Source organism: Somniosus microcephalus, chromosome 26 (assembly GCF_052327205.1).
Source record: "Somniosus microcephalus isolate GS21.2 chromosome 26, FLI_Smic_1.0, whole genome shotgun sequence".
Taxonomy (NCBI): Eukaryota; Metazoa; Chordata; class Chondrichthyes; order Squaliformes; family Somniosidae; genus Somniosus; species Somniosus microcephalus.
Window position 1 is genome coordinate 55,749,257 of NC_141012.1, and position 24,468 is coordinate 55,773,724.

At 49.9% G+C, this 24,468-nt stretch overlaps 1 protein-coding gene across 2 annotated transcripts in view; it reads right to left on the reverse strand.

Annotated features, from left to right (window-relative positions):
- endou (endonuclease, polyU-specific) overlaps nucleotides 1-21,491 on the reverse strand; it is a 184,735-nt gene extending 163,244 nt beyond the window's left edge. The window contains exons 1-2 of one of the 2 annotated variants that reach the window (XR_015073737.1): nucleotides 21,108-21,491; nucleotides 18,833-18,952 (exon numbers count right to left, since the gene is read on the reverse strand). Coding sequence is in view for 1 of the 2 variants with exons in the window: in XM_085968212.1 (XP_085824338.1) it covers nucleotides 18,833-18,952; nucleotides 21,108-21,327 (340 nt within the window). In the remaining variant the exon portion in view is untranslated. The remainder of the gene's footprint in view (nucleotides 1-18,832; nucleotides 18,953-21,107) is intronic. The other variant, XM_085968212.1, reaches the window with a different exon arrangement.
- Between the last annotated feature and the right edge of the window lie 2,977 nt (nucleotides 21,492-24,468).

Genomic DNA, 24,468 nt, shown 5'->3' on the forward strand with positions numbered 1-24,468 from the left:
GCTTAACAAATATTTTGTATCAGTCTTTACAGTAGAGGACACAAAAAATATCCCAACACTGGACAAACGGGGCTATAGGGGGGGAGGAGCTAAACACGATTAAAATCACTAAGGAGATGGTACTCGGTAAGATAATGGGACTTAAGGCAGATAAGTCCCCTGGACCTGATGGCTTACATCCTAGGGTCTTGAGAGAAGTAGCGGTCGGGATTGCAGATGTATTGGTGTTGATTTTCCAAAACTCCCTGGATTCGGGAAAGGTCCCAGCAGATTGGAAAACTGCTAATGTAACGCCCTTATTTAAAAAGGGAGGTAGACAAAAGGCTGGAAACTATAGACCAGTTAGCCTAACATCTGTGGTTGGTAAAATGTTGGAGTCCATTATTAAGGAAGCAGTAACAGGACATTTGGATAAGCATAATTTAATCGGACAGAGTCAGCATGGTTTTATGAAGGGGAAATCATGTTTGACAAATTTGCTCAAATTCTTTGAGGACGTAACAAACAGGGTGGATAAAGGGAAACCAGTGGATGTGGTGTATTTGGACTTCCAAAAGGCATTTGACAAGGTGCCACACAAAAGATTACTGCAAAAGATAAAAAAATCACGGGATTGGGGGTAATATACTGGCATGGGTGGAAGATTGGCTATCTAACAGAAAACAGAGTGTTGGGATAAATGGTTCATTCTCGGGTTGGCAATCAGTAACTAGTGGTGTTCCGCAGGGGTCAGTGCTGGGACCCCAACTCTTTACAATCTATATTAACGATTTGGAGGAGGGGACCAAGTGCAACGTATCCAAGTTTGCCGACGATACAAAGATGGGAGGGAAAGCAGTGAGTGAGGAGGACATAAAACACCTGCAAAAGGACATAGACAGGCTAAGTGAGTGGGCAGAAATTTGGCAGATGGAATATAATGTTGGAAAGTGTGAGGTTATGCACTTTGGCAGAAAAAATCAAAGAGCAAGTTATTATCTAAATGGAAAGAAACTGCAAAGTGCTACAGTACAAAGGGATCTGGGGGTCCTGGTGCATGAAACACAGAAGGTTAGTATGCAGGTGCAGCAGGTGATCAGGAAGGCCAATGGAATCTTGGCTTTTATTGCAAGGGGGATGGAGTATAAAAGCAGGGAAGTCTTGCTGCAGTTATACAGGGTACTGGTGAGGCCACACCTGGAATACTGCGTACAGTTTTGGTTTCCATATTTGAGAAAAGATATACTTGCTCTCGAGGCAGTTCAGAGAAGGTTCACTCGGTTGATTCCGGAGATGAGGGGGTTGACGTATGAGGAAAGGTTGAGTAGGTTGGGCCTCTACTCATTGGAATTCAGAAGAATGAGAGGCGATCTTATCGAAACATATAAGATTGTGAGGGGGCTTGATCGGGTGGATGCGGTGAGGATGTTTCCACTGATGGGTGAGACTAGAACTAGGGGGCATAATCTTAGAATAAGGGGCTGCCCTTTCAAAACTGAGATGAGGAGAAACTTCTTCACTCAGAGGGTAGCAAACCTATGGAATGTGCTACCTCAGATAGCTGTGGAAACTGCGACATTAAATACATTTAAAACAGAGATAGACAGTTTCCTAGCTGATAAGGGAATTAAGGGTTACGGGGAGCGGGCAGGGAAGTGGACGTGAGTCTAGGTTCGGATCAGCCATGATCCTATTGAATGGTGGAGCAGGCCCGAGGGGCCGTATGGCCGACTCCTGCTCCTACTTCTTATGAGAGATAGAGACACCAAGAGACCCAGAGAGACAGACAGAGAGAGACAGAAGGAGAGACAGAGAGACAGAGAAAGAGAGACAGAGAGAGAGAAACAGAGCAAGAGAGAGACAGAGCAAGAGAGAGGGGGAGAGACAGAGACAAAGAGAAAGAGAGAGAGATAGAGAGAGAGCGAGAGAGAGACAGAGACAGAGACAGAGCAAGAGAGAGGGAGAGAGACAGAGAGTGGCAGAGAGAGAGACAGAGAATGAAAGAGACAGAAAGAGAGAGAGAGACAGACAGAGAGAGAGAGACAGCGGGAGAGACAGAGGAAAAGACAGGAAGAGACAGATAATGACAAAGAGTGACCGAGAGAGAGAGAGAGACAGAGGGAGACGGAGAGAGAGAGACAGAGGGAGAGAGACAGAGGGAGAGAGACAGAGGGAGAGAGACAGAGGGAGAGAGACAGAGGGAGAGAGACAGAGGGAGACAGAGAGAAAGTCAGAGAAGGAGACAGAGAGAGACACAGAGACAGAGAGAGACAGAGGGAGACAGAGAATGCCAGAAAGAGTGACAGAGAGAGACAGAGAGACAGACAGAAACAGACAGAGAGCGACAGAGAGACAGAGAATGCCAGAGAGACAGAGAATGCCAGAAAGAGCGACAGAGAGCGACAGAGAGGTAGAGAGAGAGGCAGAGAGAGAGAGGGAGAGAGACTGCAATCCCAATCAGGGAGAGAGAGCGCAAGAGAGGGTGAGACAGAAAGAGTGACAGAGAGAGAGACAGGGTGAGAGAGACAGAGCGAGAGAGACAGACAGACAGAGAGAGAGACAGTGTGAGAGAGAGAGACAGAGTGGGAGAGAAATAGAAATAGCACGAGAGAAACACAGAGATATAGAGAGAGAGAGAATGAAAGAGAGAGACACACACACAGACACAAAAAGTGAGAGAGACAGAGTGAGAGAGACAGAAACAGAGAGAGACAGAGAGACACACAGAGAGAGCAAGAGAGACAGAGCGAGAGACAGAGACAGAGCGAGAGAGACAGAGACAGAGCGAGAGAGACAGAGCGAGAGAGACAGAGTGAGAGAGACAGAGACAGAGTGAGAGAGACAGAAAAAGTGAGAGAGACCGAGACAGAGAGACAGAGACAGAGTGAAAGAGACAGAGTGAGAGAGACAGAGACAGAGCGAGAGAGACAGAGACAGAGTGAGAGAGACAGAGACAGAGCGAGAGACGCACACAAAGAGGGAGAGAGACAGAGATAGAAAGCGAGACTCCAAATGCAGTCAGAGATAAACACAGAGAGAGGGGCGGAGAGAGAGGAAGAGAGACAGAGAAATAGAGAGTGACAGAAAGAGAGACAAAGAAACACTTAGAACCTAAAAACAAAAAGGGGGCAAGCACGTTGCTGGGAGTGTATGATAGGCCCCCAAACAGTCAGGGGGAGATAGAAGAACAGATATGTAGGCAAATCTCAGTGAAGTGTAGAAATAATAGGGTAGTAATAGTAGGGGATTTCAACTTCCCCAATATTAACTGGGATAGTCAGAGTGTGAAAGGCTTAGAGAGTTCAGAATACTTAAAGTGCATCCAGGAGAGCTTTTTGAGCCAGCATGTAGAAAGTCCTACAAGAGAGGGGGCGGTACTGGACCTAATTCTAGAGAATGTAGTCGAAGTGGTAGAAGTGTCAGTAGGAGAGCATTTTGGTGATAGTGACCATAATTTGGTGAGATTTAAGGTAGTCATGGAAAAGGACAAAGATGGACCGGAATAAAGGTTCTAAATTGGGGGAAGGCCGATTTTAATATGATAAGGCAGGATCTGGCCAATGTGGACTGGGATCAGCTACTTGTAGGAAAATCCACATCAGATCTGTGGGAGTCTTTCAGAAAGGAAATAGAGAGAGTACAGCGCCAACATGTTCCTGTAAAGGTCAAGGGTGGGACAAACAAGCCCAGGGAACCCTGGATCTCAAGGGATATACAAGAATGGATTAGGAAAAAAAGGGAGGCATTTGGCAGATACAAAGGACTAAAAACAGTGGAAGCCCTAGAGGAGTATAGAAAGTGCAGGGAGGCACCTTAAAAAGAAATTAGGAGAGCGAAGAGGGGCCATGAAAAATCACTGGCGGGCAAAATAAAGCAAAATCCCAAGGTGTTTTATAAGTATATTAAGGGCAAGTGGATAACCAGGGAAAGAGTAGGGCCCATTAGGGACCAAAGTGGCAATCTGTGTGTAGAGCCGGAAGATGTAGGTGAGCTTTTAAATGAATATTTTGCATCTGTGTTCACTATGGAGAAGGACGATGTAGGCATAGAAATCAGGCAGGGGGATTATGATATACTTGAACAAATCAGTATTGAGAGGGAGGAGGTACTAGCGGTTTTAACGGGCTTCAAAGTGGATAAATCCCCAGGCCCGGACGAGATGTATCCCAGGCTGCTGTGTGAGGCAAAGGAGGAGATTGCAGGGGCTCTGACACAAATTTTCAGAACCTCTCTGGCCACAGGGGAGGTGCCAGAGGACTGGAGAACAGCTAACATAGTACCATTATTCAAGAAGGGTAGTAGGGATAAACCAGGGAGTTACAGGCCAGTGAGCCTAACATCAGTGGTAGGGAAATTATTGGAAAAAATTCTGAGGGACAGAATTAGTCTCCACTTGGAGAGGCAAGGATTAAATCAAGGATAGTCAGCATGGCTTTGTCAGGGGGAGATCATGTCTCACCAATTTGACTGAATTTTTCGAGGGGGTGACTAGGTGTGTTTGGTGAGGGTAGTGCAGTTGATGTGGTCTACATGGACTTCAGTAAGGCTTTTGACAAAGTCCCACATGGGAGACTGGTCAAGAAGGTAAGAGCCCATGGGATCCAGGGCAATTTGGCACATTGGATCCAAAATTGGCTTAGTGGCAGGAGGCAGAGAGTCATAGAGTAATACAGCACGGATAGAGGCCCTTCGGCCCATCGTGTCCATGCCGGCCATCAAGCCCTGTCTAATCTAATCCCATATTCCAGCATTTGGCCCGTAGCCTTGTATGCTATGGCATTTCAAATGCTCATCCAAATGCTTCTTAAATGTTGTGAGGGTTTCTGCCTCCACAACCCTTTCAGGCAGTGAGTTCCAGACTCCAACCACCCTCTGGGTGAAAAAGTTCTTTCTCAAATCCCCTCTAAACCTCCCACCCTTTACCTTGAATCTATGCCCCCTAGTTATTGACCCCTCTACTAAGGGGAAAAGCTCCTCAGCATCCATCCTATCTATGCCCCTCACAATTTTGTACACCTCAATCATGTCCCCCCTCAGCCTCCTCTGCTCCAAGGAAAACAAACCCAATCTGCCCAGTCTCTCTTCATAGCTGAAGCGCTCCAGCCCTGGTAACATCCTGGTGAACCTCCTCTGCACCCTCTCTAACGCGATCACATCTTTCCTGTAGTGTGGCGACCAGAACTGCACACAGTATTCCAGCTGTGGCCTAACCAGTGTTTTATACAGCTCCATCATAACCTCCTTGCTCTTATATTCTATGCCTCGGCTAATGAAGGCAAGTATCCCATATGCCTTTTTTACCACCTTATCCACCTGTTCCGCCGCCTTCAGGGATCTGTGTACCTGCACACCCAGATCCCTCTGACCCTCCGTCTTGCCTAGGGTCTTTCCCTTCATTGTGTATTCCCTTGCCTTGTTAGACCCCCCAAAGTGCATCACCTCGCACTTTTCCGGGTTAAATTCCATTTGCCACTGTTCCGCCCATCTGACCAACCCATCTATATCGTTCTGCAGACTGAGGCTACCCTCCTCGCTATTTACCACCCTACCAATTTTAGTATCATCCGCGAATTTACTGATCATACCCTTTACATTCATATCCAAGTCATTAATGTAGACCACAAACAGCAAGGGACCCAGCACCGATCCCTGTGGTACCCCACTGGCCACAGGTTTCCAGTCACAAAAACAACCTTCGACCATCACCCTCTGCCTTCTGCCACTAAGCCAGTTTTGTATCCAATGTGCCAAGGCACCCTGGATTCCATGGGCTCTTACCTTCTTGACCAGTCTCCTGTGCGGGACTTTATCGAAGGCCTTACTGAAATCCATGTATACCACATCCACTGCGTTACCCTCATCCACACACCTAGTCACCCCCTCAAAAAATTCAATCAAATTAGTCAGACATGATCTTCCCTTGACAAAGCCATGTTGACTATCCCTGATTAATCCTTGCCTCTCCAAGTGGAGACAAATTTTGTCCCTCAGGATTTTTTCCAGTAATTTTCCTACCACTGATGTTAGGCTCACTGGCCTGTAGTTCCCTGGTTTTTCCCTACTACCCTTCTTGAATAATGGTACTACATTAGCGGTTCTCCAGTCCTCTGGCACATCCCCTGTGGCCAGAGAGGTCCTGAATATATGTGTTAGAGCCCCCGCAATCTCCTCCTTTGCCTCACACAGCAGCCTGGGGTACATTTCATCCGGGCCTGGGGATTTATCCATTTTTAGGCCAGCTAAAACCGCCAATACCTCCTCCCTCTCGATGTTAATATGTTCGAGCATATCACAGTCCCCCCGCCCTATTTCTATGTCTACATCGTCCTTCTCCATAGTGAAAACAGATGCAAAAAATTCATTTAGAACCCCTCCTACATCTTCCGGCTCCACACACAGATTGCCACTTTTGTCCCTAATGGGCCCTATTTTTTCCCTAGTTATCCTTTTACCCTTAATATACTTATAAAACATCTTCGGATTTTCCTTTATTTTGCTCGCCAGTGTTATTTCATGGCCCCTCCTTGATCTCCTAATTTCTTTTTTAAGTATCCCCCTGCACTTTTTGTACTCCTCTAGGGCTTCCTCCGTCTTTAGCCTTTTGTATCTACCAAAAGCCCTCCTTTTTTTCCTAATCCATTCCCGTATATCCCCTGACATCCACGGTTCCCTGTGGTTTTTGGAACCACTCTTGACCTTTATGGGAACATGTTGCCCTTGTATGATCTCAATCTCCCTTCTGAAAGCCTCCCATTGCTCCGATGCGGATTTTCCTACAAGTAGCTGATCCCAGTCCATTTTGGCCAGATCCTGCCTTATCCTATTAAAATCGGCCTTCCCCCAATTTAGAACCTTTATTTCCGGCCCATCCCTGTCCTTTTCCATGACCACCTTAAATCTTACCATATTATGGTCACTATCACCAAAGTGCTCACCTACTAGCACTTTTTCCACTTGGCCGGCCACATTCCCTAGAATTAGGTCCAGTACCGCCCCCTCTCTTGTAGGACTTTCTACATGCTGGCTCAAAAAGCTCTCCTGGATGCACTTTAAGAATTCTACACCCTCTGAGCCTTTCACACTTTGACTATCCCAGTTAATATTGGGGAAGTTGAAATCCCCCATTATTATTACCCTATTATTTGCACATTTCTCTGAGATTTGCCTACATATCTGTTCCTCTATCTCCCCCTGACTGTTTGGAGGCCTATAGTACACTCCCAGCAAAGTGCTTGCCCCCTTTTTGTTTTTAAGCTCCACCCATATGGCCTCATTAGAGGACCCTGCTAATATATCATCCCTCCTTAGTGCAGTAATTGACTCCTTAATTAATATTGCGACACCCCCTCCTCTTATACCTCCCCCTCTGTCTCGCCTGAAGATTCTGTACCCCGGAATATTGAGCTGCCAGTCTTGCCCCTCCCTCAACCATGTCTCCGTGATAGCAACAATATCATACTCCCATGTGTTTATCAACACCTTCAGTTCATCCACCTTATTTGCAAGACTCCTTGCATTAAAATAGATGCCATCCAGCCTTGCCCTTATATATTTGCCCTGTCTACCAAGCTGACTTGTTTTTTCCTCCATAATTGGCAGCACATCCCCCCCTATTTCAGCTCCCCTCTGTATCCCATCCCCCTGCCAAGTTAGTTTAAACCTCCCCCGACAGTGCTAGCAAACCTCCCCGCAAGGATATTTGTCCCGCTCTGGTTCAGGTGCAACCCGTCCGACTTGTACAAGTCCCACCTTTCCCAGAAGCAGGCCCAGTGATCCAGGAAAGTAAAACCCTCCCCCCTACACCAACTCTTTAGCCACGCGTTCATCTGCTCTATCCTCCCATTCCTATACTTACTAGCACGTGGCACTGGGAGTAATCCAGAGATTACACCCTTTGAGGTCCTGCCCTTTAATCTGTTACCTAGCTCCCTAAATTCTTGATGCAGGACCTCATCCCTCTTTTTACCTATGTCGTTGGTACCAATGTGGACCACGACCACTGGCTGTTCACCCTCCCCCTCCAGAATGCCCTGCAGCCGCTCAGTGACATCCTTGACCCTGGCACCAGGGAGGCAACAAACCATCCTGGAGTCACGTTTGCGGCCACAGAAACGCCTATCTGTTCCCCTTACTATAGAATCCCCTACCACTATTGCTCTCCCACTCTTTTTCCCCCCCTCCTGGGCAGCAGGAGCACCCCCAGTGCCAGGAAGTTGGCTGCTGCTGCCTTCCCCTGGTGAGTCATCCCCCTCAACAGTATCCAAAGCGGTATACCTGTTTGAAAGGGGGATGTCCGCAGGGGTTCCCTGCACTACCTGCCTGCCTTTGTTGCTCCGCCTGATGGTCACTCCCTGTGCTGCCCTACCCTGAGGCGTGCACAACTCGCTAAACGTGGTATCCACGAGCCTCTCAGCATCGCGCATGCTCCACAACCCATCCACCCGCAGCTCGAGCGCCGCAATGCGGTCTACAAGTAGCTGCAGCTGGATGCATTTCCCGCACACATGGTCGTCAGGGACACTGGCAGCGTCCCTGATTTCCCACATGGAGCAAGAGGAGCAGAACACGGGTCTGATCTCTCCTGCCATGACTTACTCCTTTAATTAATTTAAAAATTAATTCAATACCCCAGTTACAGGTATACTCTAGGGCGCTTTATTTACCAACTGTCCCCACTACACCTTAATCCCGAGAAATTTAACACCACAGAATTCAAGCTTGTACTGAAAAGAGAGAAATACTCACCAACCAATCACTTACGTGCTCCCTGGTGACGTCACACTCTGATTATTTTTTACCTCTCTCCTCTGATGTTGATTTGGTACGCTTCTGCTTTGGCGCCGGTTTTTAAGCCGGGCCTCTGCTGCTCTCCGCTGCTGCTCCCTGCCCGAACTGGTCGGGCTTCTGCTTTGGCGCCGGTTTTTAAGCCGGGCCTCTGCTGCTCTCCGCTGCTGCTCCCTGCCCGAACTGGTCGGGCTTCTGCTTTGGCGCCGGTTTTTAAGCCGGGCCTCTGCTCCTCCTCCGCTGCTGCTCCCTGCCCGAACTGGTCGGGCTTCTGCTTTGGCGCCGGTTTTTAAGCCGGGCCTCTGCTGCTCTCCGCTGCTGCTCCCTGCCCGAACTGGTCGGGCTTCTGCTTTGGCGCCGGTTTTTAAGCCGGGCCTCTGCTGCTCTCCGCTGCTGCTCCCTGCCCGAACTGGTCGGGCTTCTGCTTTGGCGCCGGTTTTTAAGCCGGGCCTCTGCTCCTCCTCCGCTGCTGCTCCCTGCCCGAACTGGTCGGGCTTCTGCTTTGGCGCCGGTTTTTAAGCCGGGCCTCTGCTGCTCTCCGCTGCTGCTCCCTGCCCGAACTGGTCGGGCTTCTGCTTTGGCGCCGGTTTTTAAGCCGGGCCTCTGCTGCTCTCCGCTGCTGCTCCCTGCCCGAACTGGTCGGTTTTGTGACTGGAAGCCTGTGTCCAGTGGTGTACCGCTGGGATCGGTGCTGGGTCCTTTGCTGTTTGTAGTGTACATTAATGATTTAGATATGAATGTAGGAGGTATGATCAGTAAGTTCGCAGATGACAGGAAAATTGGTGGAGTGGTAAATAGCGAGGAGGGAAGCCTCATGCTACAGGGCGATATAGACGGGTTGGTCAGATGGGCAGAACAGTGGCAAATGGAAATTAACCCTGAAAAGTGTGAGGTGATGCATTTTGGGAGGACTAACAGGGCAAGGGAATACACAATGAATGGTAGGACCCTAGGAAGGACAGAGGATTAGAGGGATCTTGATATGCATGTATGTACCCCGAAGGCAACAGGACAGGTAGATAAGGTGGTTAAAAAGGCATATGGGATACTTGCCTTCATTAGTTGAGGCATGGAATATAAGAGCAGGGAGGTTATGATGGAGCTGAACAAAACGCTAGTTAGGCCACAGCTGGAATGCTGTGTGCAGTTCTGATCACCACACTATAGGAAGGATGTGATTGCATTGGAGAGGGTGCAGAGGAGATTCACCAGGATGTTACCTGGACTGGAGCACTTCAGCTATGGTTGTTTTCCTTAGAGCAGAGAAGGCTGAGGGGGACCTGATTGAGGTGTACAAAATTATAAGGGGCATGGATAGGGTAGATAGAAAGGAACTTTTCCCCTTAGTAGAGGGGTCAATAACCAGGGGGCATTAGAGGGGATTTGAGGAAAAACTTTTTCACCCAGAGGGTGGTTGGAATCTGGAACTCACTGCCTGAAAGGGTGGTAGTGTAGGAATTAACGAATTCCAACGAATAACGGAGATCGACACAAGAGAACAACTGAACAGGTCTTTACTCAACGGAGATGCCACGAGGACTGCCTGGGCAGCCCCGTGGTTTGCGACGTGACGTCATCGCGTTTTCCCGTGCTCTTAAAGGGGCCACGCCCCGTACATGCAAACTCTATATACAAAACACAGTAATGCCTAACACAATGGTACAGGTTTAGGCTGGTGTTAGAACATCGTTAAAGAGAATTATATACAGTTAGCCAGAGTCAGTGGTTCTGCCACATGCGCCCCCCCAGAATTCGCTTTAACGGACAAAGTCAAATGGTGAGGGGGTCTGACGAGCCTGTCAGAACGACTCCTGTACTCTCGAGGCGGATGCTGCTGGTCGTCTGGCGGTCTGGCGGGCGGTCGCACTCGGTCTGCCGTAACGACGATGGGTGGCCGACCCCGTCTCAGCGGTTGTGCTGTCTCAACGGGGCGGTCGAGGTCTAAATGTGCTGGCTTTAAGCAGTCGACCGAAATGTGGTCTGGTTTACCCCCGACATCTACCGTGAAGGTTTTGTCCCCTGCTTCCAACACGCGGAAGGGACCAGTATATGGGGCCTTGAGCGGATCCCTATGTGCATCATGGCGAATAAAAACGTATTCAGCCTTGTGAAGTTCCATGGGAACGTGTGACCTCTGCAGCCCGTGGTGCGAAGTGGGCACCGGTGCGAAACATCTGGCTGCCTCTTGGTGACTAGCAAGCTGGGCAGATGCAGACCATGGCTCCGTCGATGTTGGTAGGAAGTCCCCTGGGACTCGCAGCGGCTGACCATACACAAGCTCTGCTGATGAAGAGTGAAGGTCTTCTTTGGGGGCCATGCGAAGGCCCAACAGGACCCACGGTAGCTTGTCTGCCCATCCAGCGTCCTGGAGGCTGGCCCTCAGGGCGGCTTTCATTGACCGGTGGAAGCGTTTGCAGAGGCCATTCGCCTGTGGGTGTTAGGCTGTGGTGTGGTGTAATTTGACACCGAGTCCTTGGGCCACTGCATTCCAGAGTTCGGAGGAAAACTGCGGTCCCCTGTCTGACGAAATATCTGCGGGCACTCCGAAACGGGCGATCCAGGAGGAAATGAACGCCCTGGCCACGTCCGCCGAAGTAGTGGATGACAGGGGGACTGCCTCCGGCCATCTGGTGGTGCGGTCAACCATGGTCAGGATGTGTGAAAAACCATGGGAGGGTGGGAGTGGTCCTACCAGGTCCACATTGACATGGTCAAAACGTCGCTCCGGAACTGTGAAGGTGGCCAACGGAGCTTTGATGTGGCACTGTACTTTGGCCTTTTGGCAGACCACGCAGGTGTTGGCCCAGTCGCGGACATCTTTATGCATGCCATGCCATACAAAGTTTGCTGACATCAGTTTCTGAGAGGCCTTCATTCCTGGGTGTGACAACCAATGTATGGCGTCGAACACTTTGCGGCGCCAGACGACCGGCACGACAGGGCGAGGATCCTGTACGGAGACGTCACACAACAGCGTGGTACCTGCCGAATTGAACTTGACGTCGGCCAACTGGCGGCCAGTGATGGCTGTTCTGTAAGCTTGGACTTCCAGGTCTGAGGCTTGGTCCGCTGCCATGAGGGTGTAGTCGATGCCCAAATGAACCGTATTGACGATCACGCGGGAGAGGCAGTCTGCCACCAGGTTGTCCTTACCGGCCACGTGCTGTATATCCGTAGTGAATTCAGATATGTAGGTCAGTTGACGCTGCTGTCAGGCTGACCACGGTTCGGCGGTCTTGGCCATTGCAAAGGTTAGCGGCTTATGGTCCACAAAGGCGGTGAAAGGACGTCCTTCCAGTAGGAACCGAAAATGGCGGATGGCCAGAAAAAGGGCGAGCGACTCCCGGCCGAACGTACTGTATGTTCTCTCGTTCTGCTGTAGTTGACGGCTGAAGAATGCCAACAGCCGCCACGTCCTGTACACCCACTGTTGTTGCACGGCACCGAAAGCGTAGTCTGACGCGTCGGTGGTGAGGGCGATGGTGGCTCCTGGCAGCGGGTGCGCCAGCATAGTCGCGTTGGCTAAGGCGCTTTTGGTGTCGGTGAACGCTCGGGCCATGTCATCCGTCCAGTCTACCGGGTTTTTGCCAGTCTTGCCCTTGAGGGCCTCGTACAGGGGCTGCATGAGTAGTGCCGCCTTAGGCACAAAATGGTGGTAAAAGTTTACCATGCCTAGGAATTCCTGCAGGGCCTTTACGTTCTGCGGGCGTGGAAAGGATGTCACCGCCTCTACCTTCGAAGGTAAAGGAACCGCTCCCTCTGAGGTGATGAGATGCCCCAGGAAGTCAATTTGGTGCAGGCCAAACTGACACTTGGCCGGGTTGATAATCAGGCCGTGTTGGCTGAGGCATCGAAAAAGGGTGCGTAGGTGACAGGTATGTTCTTCCTTAGTAGGACTGGCAATTAGAATATTATCCAGGTAGATGAAGAGGAACTTGAGGTCCCGCAGCACAGAGTCCATCAGGCGTTGGAAAGCCTGGGCGGCGTTCTTTAACCCAAACGGCATTCGTAAAAACTCGAAGAGGCCAAATGGGGTGATGACTGCGGTCTTCTGGACATCTTGTGGATGAACTGGGACCTGGTGGTAGCCCCGGCCGAGGTCGACTTTTGAGAACACGGTGTTCCCTGCCAAATGGGCAGAGAAAACCTGGATGTGGGGGATCAGGTACCGATCAGGAGTGGTGGCATCATTTAGTCATCGATAGTCGCCGCATGACCGCCATCCACCGCCAGGCTTCAGGATGATATGGAGGGGTGAAGACCTGGGACTATTCGACCGGCGAATAATCCCTAACCGTTCCATGGTTGCGAACTCCACCTTTGCGACTGCCAGCTTGCCAGGTTCCAGGCGCCGGGCCCGCGTGTAGACCGGGGGGACATTGGTGGTGATGTGGTGTTCCACACCATGTTTCATGGCTGTGGAGGAGAACGTGAGTCTTGTCAGGTCGGGGAATTCGCAGAGCAGGCGAGCGAACTCATCAGGAGTCGGGAACGCACAGGAGACGGTGCGTGACGCAGTGTTACTGCGGTAACACGGAAAAGAATTAAAAGTTGCTGCATTGATCAGCCGCCGGTTCCTAACGTCGACCAGGAGGCTGTTGGCGCACAGGAAATCCGTGCCGAGGAGGGGCTGGGAAACTCTGGCCGTAACAAACTCCCAGTGAAAATGTTGCCCCCCGAGGCACACCTCCACTCGCTGTCTGCCGAAGGTCCGAATTGTTCCGCCATTGGCCGCTTCAAGGGTGGGGCCGTGATTCCCTGTCTGCACATCGAGAGCGGACATGGGTAAAATGCTGCACTGCGCCCCGGTGTCGCACAGAAAACGACGACCGGAGAGAGTATCAGTGATGAACAGCAATTTTCCCGCGTTGCCGATCGCCATCGTGGCCGCGGGGTACCCGTTAGACCCGTTCCTCGGTGGTCGCAGTGTCAGTTGTTGTTTGTTTTTTTTGGGAAAACTGCAGGAAGGGCGGCAATGCTTCGCCTTCGCGCCGAACTGTGCGTGGTAGAAACACAGCCCAGCAGGCTGACGAGCTGGGGAGGCGTCTGCGGGAGATGGGTGCCTCGTGGCGGCGCAGTACTGCCGAGTTACAGTGAAAATTTTGTCAGCCTCTGCAGCAACTGTTGTGCAGTCTTCAATTTCAGATCTGGCCAGGGCAGCTTGTACCTGTTCAGGCAGTTGGCTGAGGAAAATCTCACGGAATAGGAAACATTCCCGTTCTGAGCCCAGGAGTGTGAGCATTTGGCTCATCAACTCTGAAGGCTTGGAGTCCCCGAGCCCGGGCATAGTGAGTAATCGACGGGCATGCTCCGATTTTGTGAGCCCGAAAACCTGCAGTAACCGCGCTTTGAGGGTTTCATACTTGCGCTCCGTTGGGGGGTTTTCGAGGAGGCTGACAATCCGAGAGGCGGTAAAGCTGTCGAGTGCGGAGACCACGTAAAGATACTTGGTCTGATCCACATTGATGTTCCTCAGGGCGAACTGGGCCTCGACCTGAATAAACCACGAGGGCGCTTGCTGCTCCCAGAACAGCGGTAGCTTTAGCGAAACGGCGTTTGCTTCCATGCTGTGCGCTTCTTTTGTGAAAACGTTCACAAAAACGGGGTCAGCAATGTAGGAATTAACGAATTCCAACGAATAACGGAGATCGACACAAGAGAACAATCAAACAGGACTTTACTCAACGGAGATGCCACGAGGACTGCCTGGGCCACGCCCCGTACATGTAAACTCTATATACAAAACACAGTAATGCCTAACACAATGGTACAGGTTTAGGCTGGTGTTAGAACATCATTAAAGAGAATTATATACAGTTAGCCAGAGTCATTCAGTGGTTCTGCCACAGTAGAAGCAGGAACCCTCATAACATTCAAGAAGCATTTAGATGAGCACTTGGAACGCCATAGCATACAAGGCTACGGGCCAAGTGCTGGAAAATGGGATTAGAATAGCCAGGGCTTGGTGGCTGGCATGGACATGATGGGCTGAGGGCCTCTTTCTGTGCTGTATAACTCTATGGGGGAGAAATTGGGTAAGTAGCGCCACTTGTTAGCGCCTAAAGAGGCAGGCAGTGGCTGTAGCACCACTGGCTGCGCCTCCCGCGATATTGAGTTGGGGCGATAATGGTGGCGTTAGTCTTTTGTGCTGCGCCGCCACCGATGACATCATCGGTGTGCGCAGTGCCCCATTCGCGCCCCGTTCACGATATTTGGTAGCGAACGGCGCAGTTGCGCCATTCGCTGCCCGCGCCCGGTTCACGGGGCCTTACTGTGCCGGCAGCGGCGCAAGTTAAGGTGGAGGTGTGACAGATCACAGCCATTCTGCTTTCTGTGCCGGTGAGATGAGGGACTCCCCGAACCTAAAGGAAGGAAGGCTGAAAAGGTAAGAAAATGTATGTAAAACTTATTTAATCACTTTAGACACACCAGACACACTTACCTTTGCACTCATACACACATCACTCACCTGAAATCCGACATCTCGACCCCTCCAAGCCCTTCAACCCGATGGCCCGACTCCTCCAACTTGGCGTGGTTTGGGGCTGTCGGGAATCCCACAGTTCAAGCTTAAAAATAGGGATTAGGCTAAAAACTGTCTGTTTACTACCTGTTAACAGGCAGTTAATTGGCACTAATCTCTTCCCGCCTCAGGTAGGCGGGTCCCAGTGCGGGGCGAGTAACCGCCTCCTTTGAAATTGGCATGGAGGCGGGTTGGGGGCGGGATGGGGTCTGGACCCCCGATTTTGGGAATTTAACCCCCCGCACGCCTCTAATCCCGACTCCACGGCTCAATGAAAATCGAGGCCTATGACTCTATAAAGAGACAGATATAGAGAGAGAGAGAGAGACTGCAATCCCAGTCATTGAGATAAAGTGAATGAGACAGGGAGAGACAGAAAGAGAGAGAGTGGGGGAGAGGGAGAGAGAGGGACTGCAAATGCATTCAGAGAGAGCGAGAGAAAGAGACAGAGACTGACAGAGACAGAGAGACAGACAGAAAGAGAGAAACAGACAGACAGAGGGAGACCGAGACAGAGAGAGACTGGGCAAGAGAGACTGAGTGAGAGACAGAGAATGAGTGAGAGAGAGACAGAGCGAGAGACAGCGAGAGTGAGAGACAGAAACAGAGCGAAAGAGAGAGAGAGAGAGAGTGAGAGAGACAGAGACAGAGTGAGAGACGCACACAAAGAGGGAGAGCCAGAGAGAGAGAGCGAGACTCCAAATGCAGTCAGAGATAAACACAGAGAGGGTCAGAGAGAGAGGAAGAGAGACAGAGATATAGAGTGACAGAAAGAGAGACAAAGAAAGAGACAGACAGAGATAGATAGAGAGAGAGAGAGACTGCAATCCCAGTCATTGAGATAAAGTGAATGAGACAGGGAGAGACAGAAAGAGAGAGTGGGACTGAGAGAGAGAGGGAGAGAGAGGGACTGCAAATGCATTCAGAGAGCGCGAGAGAAAGAGATAGAGACTGACAGAGAGAGACAGAAAGAGAGAAGACAGAAGGAGACAGAGACAGTGAGAGACTGAGCAAGAGAGACTGAGTGAGAGACTGAGAATGTAAGATTCACAAAATTCAGCAGATCCCCCCCAAAACCAAGAAGATTACCCTAAAGGAGGGATTTTTTTGGACTGTTAATAAACCATGTCAGAATGGTATAAGAATATTGGGCCTAAGGGAGATTTAAAAATCAAAGACCCCAGGATTTTGTTTTTTATTTTAAAACCATGTTCGAGCCTGTGGAAGGAAAAAGGCTGCAACAAAGGATTGGGATTGGCCTCTGTAAACGGACAGTTTTGGGTATTGGCATTAACCGAGCTGTCGGGGGACTATCTAGACTGTCTCAGTCATATTACATACTGACAATAGACCAATGAAAAGCAGTTCCCGCCAAAATTACAGAACCATCCAAAACCTTGCCTAATGTAAAACATGCCACCAACCAGCAAAAGAACCTTGGCCCCCACAGGAAAAGACAACTTTACTGCAATTAAACAAGAGGTTAAACAATCGATGGGATCATCCCGAAACCACTTTACATGTTCTTAAATCAACTTAAGATCAATTGAACCATCCCGAAACCAATTAAACAATTCAAACCAATCAAAATTAACGAGCCCGCCAAAACTAACAATAAGCCAGAACTGATTTGGCACACAGATTAGCAGGCCTCAATCAGTATAATTGAAGGCCTGTTTTTTCAGCAGTCAGTTCGAGGAGTTCAGACGAGTTCAGCAAGGAAAGAGTTCAAGTTCGAGGTTTGAAGAAGTCGTCGACCCAGAAGAGATTCCACCAACCTCTCGAAGAAGTAACACACCATCGCGGCAGACCAGGGCCCCACGAAACAAACAACCAAAAATATTACCAGCAACCGGGTAATATTGGGCCACCGTGACCAACAAGAAACCAACTTGGAAGAAACCGAAGATCCGCAAGTTTTTTTTCCACTCTACAATCTATCCTGACTTACCCCTGGGTAAGATTTTATCGAAAAGACTCTAAACCCTACTTCTAACCAAAAGAAATTCTAACCTGATAGATTCAATACTGTATACTATACCCTACTGTATCAGCGGATTCGCGAAGACTACGCAGGTGAAGTCCTCTACCATGTCCAGGGTACGGCAGGCCCCAACCGACACATCTAGAGAACCCTGAAATCGTGAACCTCTACAACTGTCAAAAGAAGTCGTTTTGGTGAGCATTATCCCTGGTCCTCTGGAGCCCAACTTAGCTAGTGAAGTGGGATTGGGAGGGGTGAATTATTCTGTCTATTGTTATTTTCCCTCGTATATTCTGAAGTGTTCCCCCAATTTAAGAGTGTTGTATATGTTCTCTCTCAAATAAAGATCTTATTTCTTTCACCAAAACCAGTTGTCTGCTGCACTTTTCATCACAACCCCCAAATAAGTCCCAGGTCTAGAACCAAGGCAGCGGGAGCGATTCGAGCCGCTCATAAGTCAGAGATGAAGCTAACCCCAACACCACCCCCTACAGAGACAGAGACAGAGAGAGTGAGTGAGCGACAGAGTGAGAGAGACAGAGCGAGAGACAGAGAGAGAATGATTGAGAGAGTGACAGAGAGTGACAGAGAGACAGACAGACAGATAGAGAAACAGAGAGAGAGGCAGAGACTGCGATCCCAGTCAGTGAGATAGAGAGATAGAGAGAGAGAGAATGAGAGTTTGAGAGATAGATAGATAGAGAGAGAGAGGCAGAGAAAAAGAGAGGCAGAGTGACTGAAAGAGGGAGAGAGACTGATAGAGAGACTGCTAATGCAGTCAGAGGGAGACACAGCGAGAGAGGCAGAGAGAGAGGAAGAGAGACAGAGAGATAGAGAGTGACAGAAAGAGAAACAAAGAGAGAGACAGACAGAGAGAGAGAGAGACTGCAATCCCAGTCATTGAGATAAAGTGAGTGAGAGGGAGGGAAACAGAAAGAGTGACAGAGAGAGACAGAGGGAGACAAACAGAGATGGAGAAAGAGAGAGAGGGAGAGAGAGGGAGAGGCAGAAAGAGACAGAAAGAGAGCAAGAAACAGACAGACAGAGACAAAGCGAGAGAGAGTGAGAGACAGAGAGAGAGACAGTGAATACGAGAGAGACAGTGAGTGAGAGAGAGATTGAGAGAGAGACAGAGAAAGAGAGAGACAGATAAAGAGAGAGACAGAGAAAGGCAGAGACTGCAATCCCAGTCAGTGAGAGCGATAGAGAGACAGAAAAAGAGAGAGGGACAGAAAGAGGGAGAGACATCAGAGAGAGACAGATCGAGAGACAGAGCAAGAGTCAGAGAGAGTGAGTGAGAGAGACAGGGAGAGACTCAGACAGAGTGTGTCAGAGAGAGGGAAACAGAGACAGAGAAAAAGGGTGAGTGAGAGAGACAGAGACCAAGAGAGAGACAGAGATAGAGACACAGAGAGAGAGAGAGAGAGAGAGAGAGAGAGAGAGAGAGAGAGAGAGAGAGAGACAGAGAGCAAGAGTGAGACAGAGACAGAGATAGAAAGACAGAAGGAGATACAAAGAGAGAGAGAGGGTGTGCAAACCCCCTCAGTACAGTTCACACTTACCCCCACATCGAGAGGGATAATCCTGGCAGCAGTTGTGGTACTGGTCGCACTTGCTGTTACAGTGACAGGGGTTGGTGGGATTGTAAGCCTCACTGCATCTTCCCTCGCAGGATAATTCCACTGCAATGATTGTGAACAGCAAATTTAGTTGTGTTTCTGCCTGAACCTCGGCCAGTGTGCAAGTCCGATCATGCAACCTCGCTGCCTGCACACTTGGGAGACTGGGCGGGTGCAGCCCTGGAGAGCCAAGGACTGACCAACATTGTGAAAGTTTCAGGCAGAAGAACATTAACAAGGTAAAACATCCCAAGGCGCTTGACGGGGGCGTGATTGGACAACATTAGACACCGAGCCACATAAGGAGATATTAGGACAGGTGACCAAAGGCTTGATCAAAGAGGTCGGTTTTAAGAAGCATCCTCAAGGAAGAGAAGGAGAGAGGTGGAGAGGTTTAGGGAGGGAATTCCAGAGCTTAGGGCCTTGGCAGCTGAATGCACGGCCACCAAAGGTTGAGTGATGGAAATTGGGGATATGCAAGAGGCTAGAATTGGAGGATCGCAGAAATCTCGGAAGGATGTAGGGCTGAAGAGAGAGAGAAAGGGAGGGGCGAGGCCATAGAGGGATTTGAAAACAAGAATGAGAATTTTAAAATCGAGGCGTTGCCTCACCGGGAGCCAATGTAGGTCAACGAGCATAGGGGCGACGGGTGAATGGAACAAGTTAGGACACGGACACAGTGAGCACAGGGGCGATGGGTGAATGGAACAAGTTAGGACACGGACATAGTGAGCACAGGGGCGATGGGTGAATGGAACAAGTTAGGACACGGACACAGTGAGCGCAGGGGCGACGGGTGAATGGAACAAGTTAGGACACGGACACAGCGAGCGCAGGGGCGATGGGTGAATGGAACAAGTTAGGACATGGACACAGTGAGCGCAGGGGTGACGGGTGAATGGAACAAGTTAGGGCACGGACACAGTGAGCGCAGGGGCGATGGGTGAATGGAACAAGTTAGGACACGGACACAGTGAGCGCAGGGGCGACGGGTGAATGGAACAAGTTAGGACACGGACACAGTGAGTACAGGGGCGACGGGTGAATGGAACAAGTTAGGACACGGACACAGTGAGCGCAGGGGCGATGGGTGAATGGAACAAGTTAGGACACGGACACAGCGAGCACAGGGGCGATGGGTGAATGGAACAAGTTAGGACACGGACACAGTTAGCGCAGGGGCGATGGGTGAATGGAACAAGTTAGGACACGGACACAGCGAGCACAGGGGCGATGGGTGAATGGAACAAGTTAGGACACGGACACAGCGAGCGCAGGGGCGATGGGTGAATGGGACAAGTTAGGATACGGACACAGCGAGCACAGGGGCGATGGGTGAATGGAACAAGTTAGGACAGGGACACAGTGAGCACAGGGGCGATGGGTGAACGGAACAAGTTAGGACACGGACACTGAGCACAGGGGCGATGGGTGAATGGGACAAGTTAGGACACGGACACAGTGAGCACAGGGGCGATGGGTGAATGGAACAAGTTAGGACATGGACACAGCGAGCACAGGGGCGATGGGTGAATGGGACAAGTTAGGACACGGACACAGCAAGCACAGGGGCGATGGGTGAATGGAACAAGTTAGGACACGGACACAGCGAGTACAGGGGCGATGGGTGAATGGAACAAGTTAGGATACGGACACAGCGAGTACAGGGGCGATGGGTGAATGGGACAAGTTAGGATATGGACACAGTGAGCACAGGGGCGATGGGTGAATGGGACAAGTTAGGACACGGACACAGCGAGTACAGGGGCGATGGGTGAATGGAACAAGTTAGGATACGGACACAGTGAGCACAGGGGCGATGGGTGAATGGAACAAGTTAGGATACGGACAGCAGAGATTTGGATGAGTTCAAGTTTATGTAGGGTGGAAAATGGGAGTCTGGCCAGGAGAGCGTTGGAATAGTCAAGTCTAGAGGTAGCAAAGGCATGGATGAGTGTTTCAGCAGCAGATGAACTGAGGCAAGGTGGTGGAGTTGGGCGATGTTACCAAGGTGGAAATAGGTGGTTTTGGTGATGGAGAGGTTATGGGGTCGAAGCTCAGCTCAGGGTCAAAGAGGATGCCTAGGTCGCGAACAGTCGGGTTTAGCCTCAGACAGTGGCCAGGGAGAGGGATGGGGTCACAATTACTCCACAATGTTTCTTTATTTGGCAGGTGAACAGTCTGTTAGCTTTGAGAATATAATTGGCTTATTACGTACAGTTACACAGGTTGTAATCCTGGCAGCAGTCTCCATGTCTCACACATGCACCATTGCACTGACAGTTGTAATTGTGGTTCACGTTTTTTCCACAGCGATCAACACACGAGTCGGTGTTTCCTGTAACCAAGAGACGATATTGACAGAGGGACTTAGCCTCCCTTCCATTTTGCTGCCCATCTCTTGAGGGCACTGGCACCTCACTGGGGCCCGTTTCCATGGGAACAGGATACCATCCCCATTCATCAGGTGTGAGTCAAGACAGTGAGCCCTAGAAATTCAGTCACACCTAGAAAAGGGTACAAGGGGACACACAGGGGGCAGGCCACACACTACATAGGAGTGATTACACTATGGTTCATCCCCCAATCTAGCTCAGTCGTTTATTCATTGATAAATTCATAATCAGCTCAATTTGTCATGAACAGGTACAGAAAATAATCAAAAAGGCTAATGGAATGCTGGCCTTTATATCTACAGGACAGAGGGGTAGAAGTTATGCTGCAGCTGTACAAAGCCCTGATTAGACCACACGTTTGAGTACTGTGAACGGGTCTGGGCACCACACCTTAGGAAGGATATATTGGCCTTGGCGGCAGTGCAGCGTAGGTTTACCAGAATGATACCCGGACTCCAAGGGTTGTTATGAGGAGAGATTACACAAATTAGGGCTGTAATTCCCTAGAATTTACAAGGTTAAGGGGTGATCTGATCTGATCAAAGTTTTCAAGATATTACAGGTAGATAGAGAGAAACTATTTCCGCTGGTTGGGGAGTCGAGGACTAGGGGGCATAGCCTAAAAATTAGAGCCAGACCTTTCAGGAGTGAAGTTAGGAAACACTTCTACACACAAAGGGTGATGGAAGTTTGGAACTCTCTTCCGCAAACAGCAATTGATGCGAGATCAACTGTTAATTTTATATCGGACATTGATAGCGTTTTGTTAACCAAAGGTATTAAGGGATATGGGCCAAAGGCGGGTATATGGAGTTAGGTCACAGGTCAGCCACGAGCTCATTGAATGGCATAACTTGTTCGAGGAGCTGAATGGCCTATTCCTGTTCCCATGTTCCTAATTTAAGACACCTAGGATCAGAATTGTTTTGGAGCAGTAACCGTCCATAAACACTTGATCACAAACAATCTTACAGCAATAGCTGGGAATCAGCGCTGGGACATACTGAGATCAACATCGCTAACTGGTGGTGTTATCAATGGGTAAACTAACTACTTCACTGACAAACTTGTCACATTATAAACTAGTAATCCAAAGATGTGCAGGTTAGGTTGATTGGCTATGATAAATTGACCCTTAGTGATAGGGGGATTAAATACGTGGGGTTACGGGGATAGGGTGGGATATGTGTCGGTGCAGGCTCGATGGGCCGAAATGGCCTCTATCTGCACTGTGGGGTTTCTGTGATTTCTGTGATAAACCAGTCAGGTCAGTAACTAGACATGTTATATACGGGTCACATTATAAACTGTTAAGATAATCGTATCAGTAGTTAGACTTAATTCCTTCAATAATATATTTAAAGCTGATTTGAGATAACCGCAGCCACTGAGTTTCCTCTATGAACAGATGGTGTGATGTAATGGCCGGGGCTGCACTATAAATGGATCTTGCTGTGCTCACAGGTTTGTGGACTATATTTATACTAGCTGGGGGAGCCCGGCGGTGCCGAGGCTTTCTCGAGGGCATGTTGTTGTTGGAAGAGAGAGAGGGAGCGACTGGGGGGAAGAGAGAGAGGGAAGGAGAGAGAGAGAGGGAATGAGAGAGAGGGAAGGAGAGAGAGAGGGAAGGAGAGAGAGAGAGAGGGAAGGAGAGAGAGGGGGGGGAAGGAGAGAGAGAGAGAGAGAGGGGAAGGAGAGAGAGAGAGATGGAAGGAAGAGAGAGAGATGGAAGGAGAGAGAGAGAGAGGGAAGGAGTGAGAGGGAAGGAGAAAGAGAGGGAAGGAGAGAGAGACAGAGAGAGGGAAGGAGAGAGAGAGAGAGAGAGAGGGAAGGAGAGAGAGATTGGGAGTGTGAGAGAGAGAGAGATTGGGAGTGTGGAGAGAGATTGGGAGTGAGAGAGAGAGAGATTGGGAGTGAGAGAGAGAGAGATTGGGAGTGAGAGAGAGAGAGATTGGGAAGTGAGAGAGAGATTGGGAGTGAGAGAGAGAGAGAGATTGGAGTGAGAGAGAGATTGGGAGTGTGAGAGAGAGAGAGAGAGATTGGGAGTGTGAGAGAGAGAGAGATTGGGAGTGTGAGAGAGATTGGGAATGTGAGAGAGAGAGAGAGACTGGGAGTGTGAGAGAGAGAGATTGGGTGTGTGAGAGAGACAGAGATTGGGAGTGTGAAAGAGAGAGAGATTGGGAGTGTGAGAGAGAGAGAGATTGGGAGTGTGTGAGAGAGAGAGATTGGGAGTGTGTGAGAGAGAGAGATTGGGAGTGTGAGAGAGAGAGACTGGGAGTGTGAGAGAGAGATTGGGAGTGTGAGAGAGAGAGATTGGGAGTGAGAGAGAGAGAGAGAGATTGGGAGTGTGTGAGAGAGAGAGATTGGGAGTGTGAGAGAGAGAGAGATTGGGAGTGTGAGAGAGAGAGAGATTGGGAGTGTGAGAGAGATTGGGAGTGAGAGAGAGAGAGATTGGGAGTGAGAGAGAGAGAGATTGGGAGTGAGAGAGAGAGAGATTGGGAGTGAGAGAGAGAGAGATTGGGAGTGAGAGAGAGAGAGATTGGGAGTGTGTGAGAGAGAGAGATTGGGAGTGTGAGAGAGAGAGAGATTGGGAGTGTGAGAGAGAGAGAGATTGGGAGTGAGAGAGAGATTGGGAATGTGAGAGAGAGAGAGATTGGGAGTGAGAGAGAGAGAGATTGGGAATGTGAGAGAGAGAGAGATTGGGAGTGTGAGAGAGACTGGGAGTGTGAGAGAGAGAGAGATTGGGAGTGTGAGAGAGAGAGACTGGGGGGGAGATAGAGAGAGAGAGAGAGATTGGGAGTGAGAGAGAGAGAGATTGGGAGTGTGAGAGACAGAGATTGGGAGTGTGAGAGAGAGACTGGGAGTGTGAGAGAGAGAGATTGGGAGTGTGAGAGAGAGAGACTGGGAGAGAGAGAGAGAATGGGGAGATAGAGAGAGAGAGCGACTGAGGGGGGAGAGAGAGCGACTGAGGGTGAGAGAGAGAGAGATGTGGAGAGAGAGAGAGAGAGAGGGAGAGACTGGGGAGATAGAGAGAGAGACTGAGGGGGGAGAGAGAGAGAGACTGAGGGGGGAGAGACAGAGCGACTGAGGGAGAGAGGGAGACTGGGGAGAGAGTGAGAGAGATGGGGGAGAGAGAGAGAGACGGGGGAGAGAGAGGAGAGAGACTTTTTCGAGGGCATGTTG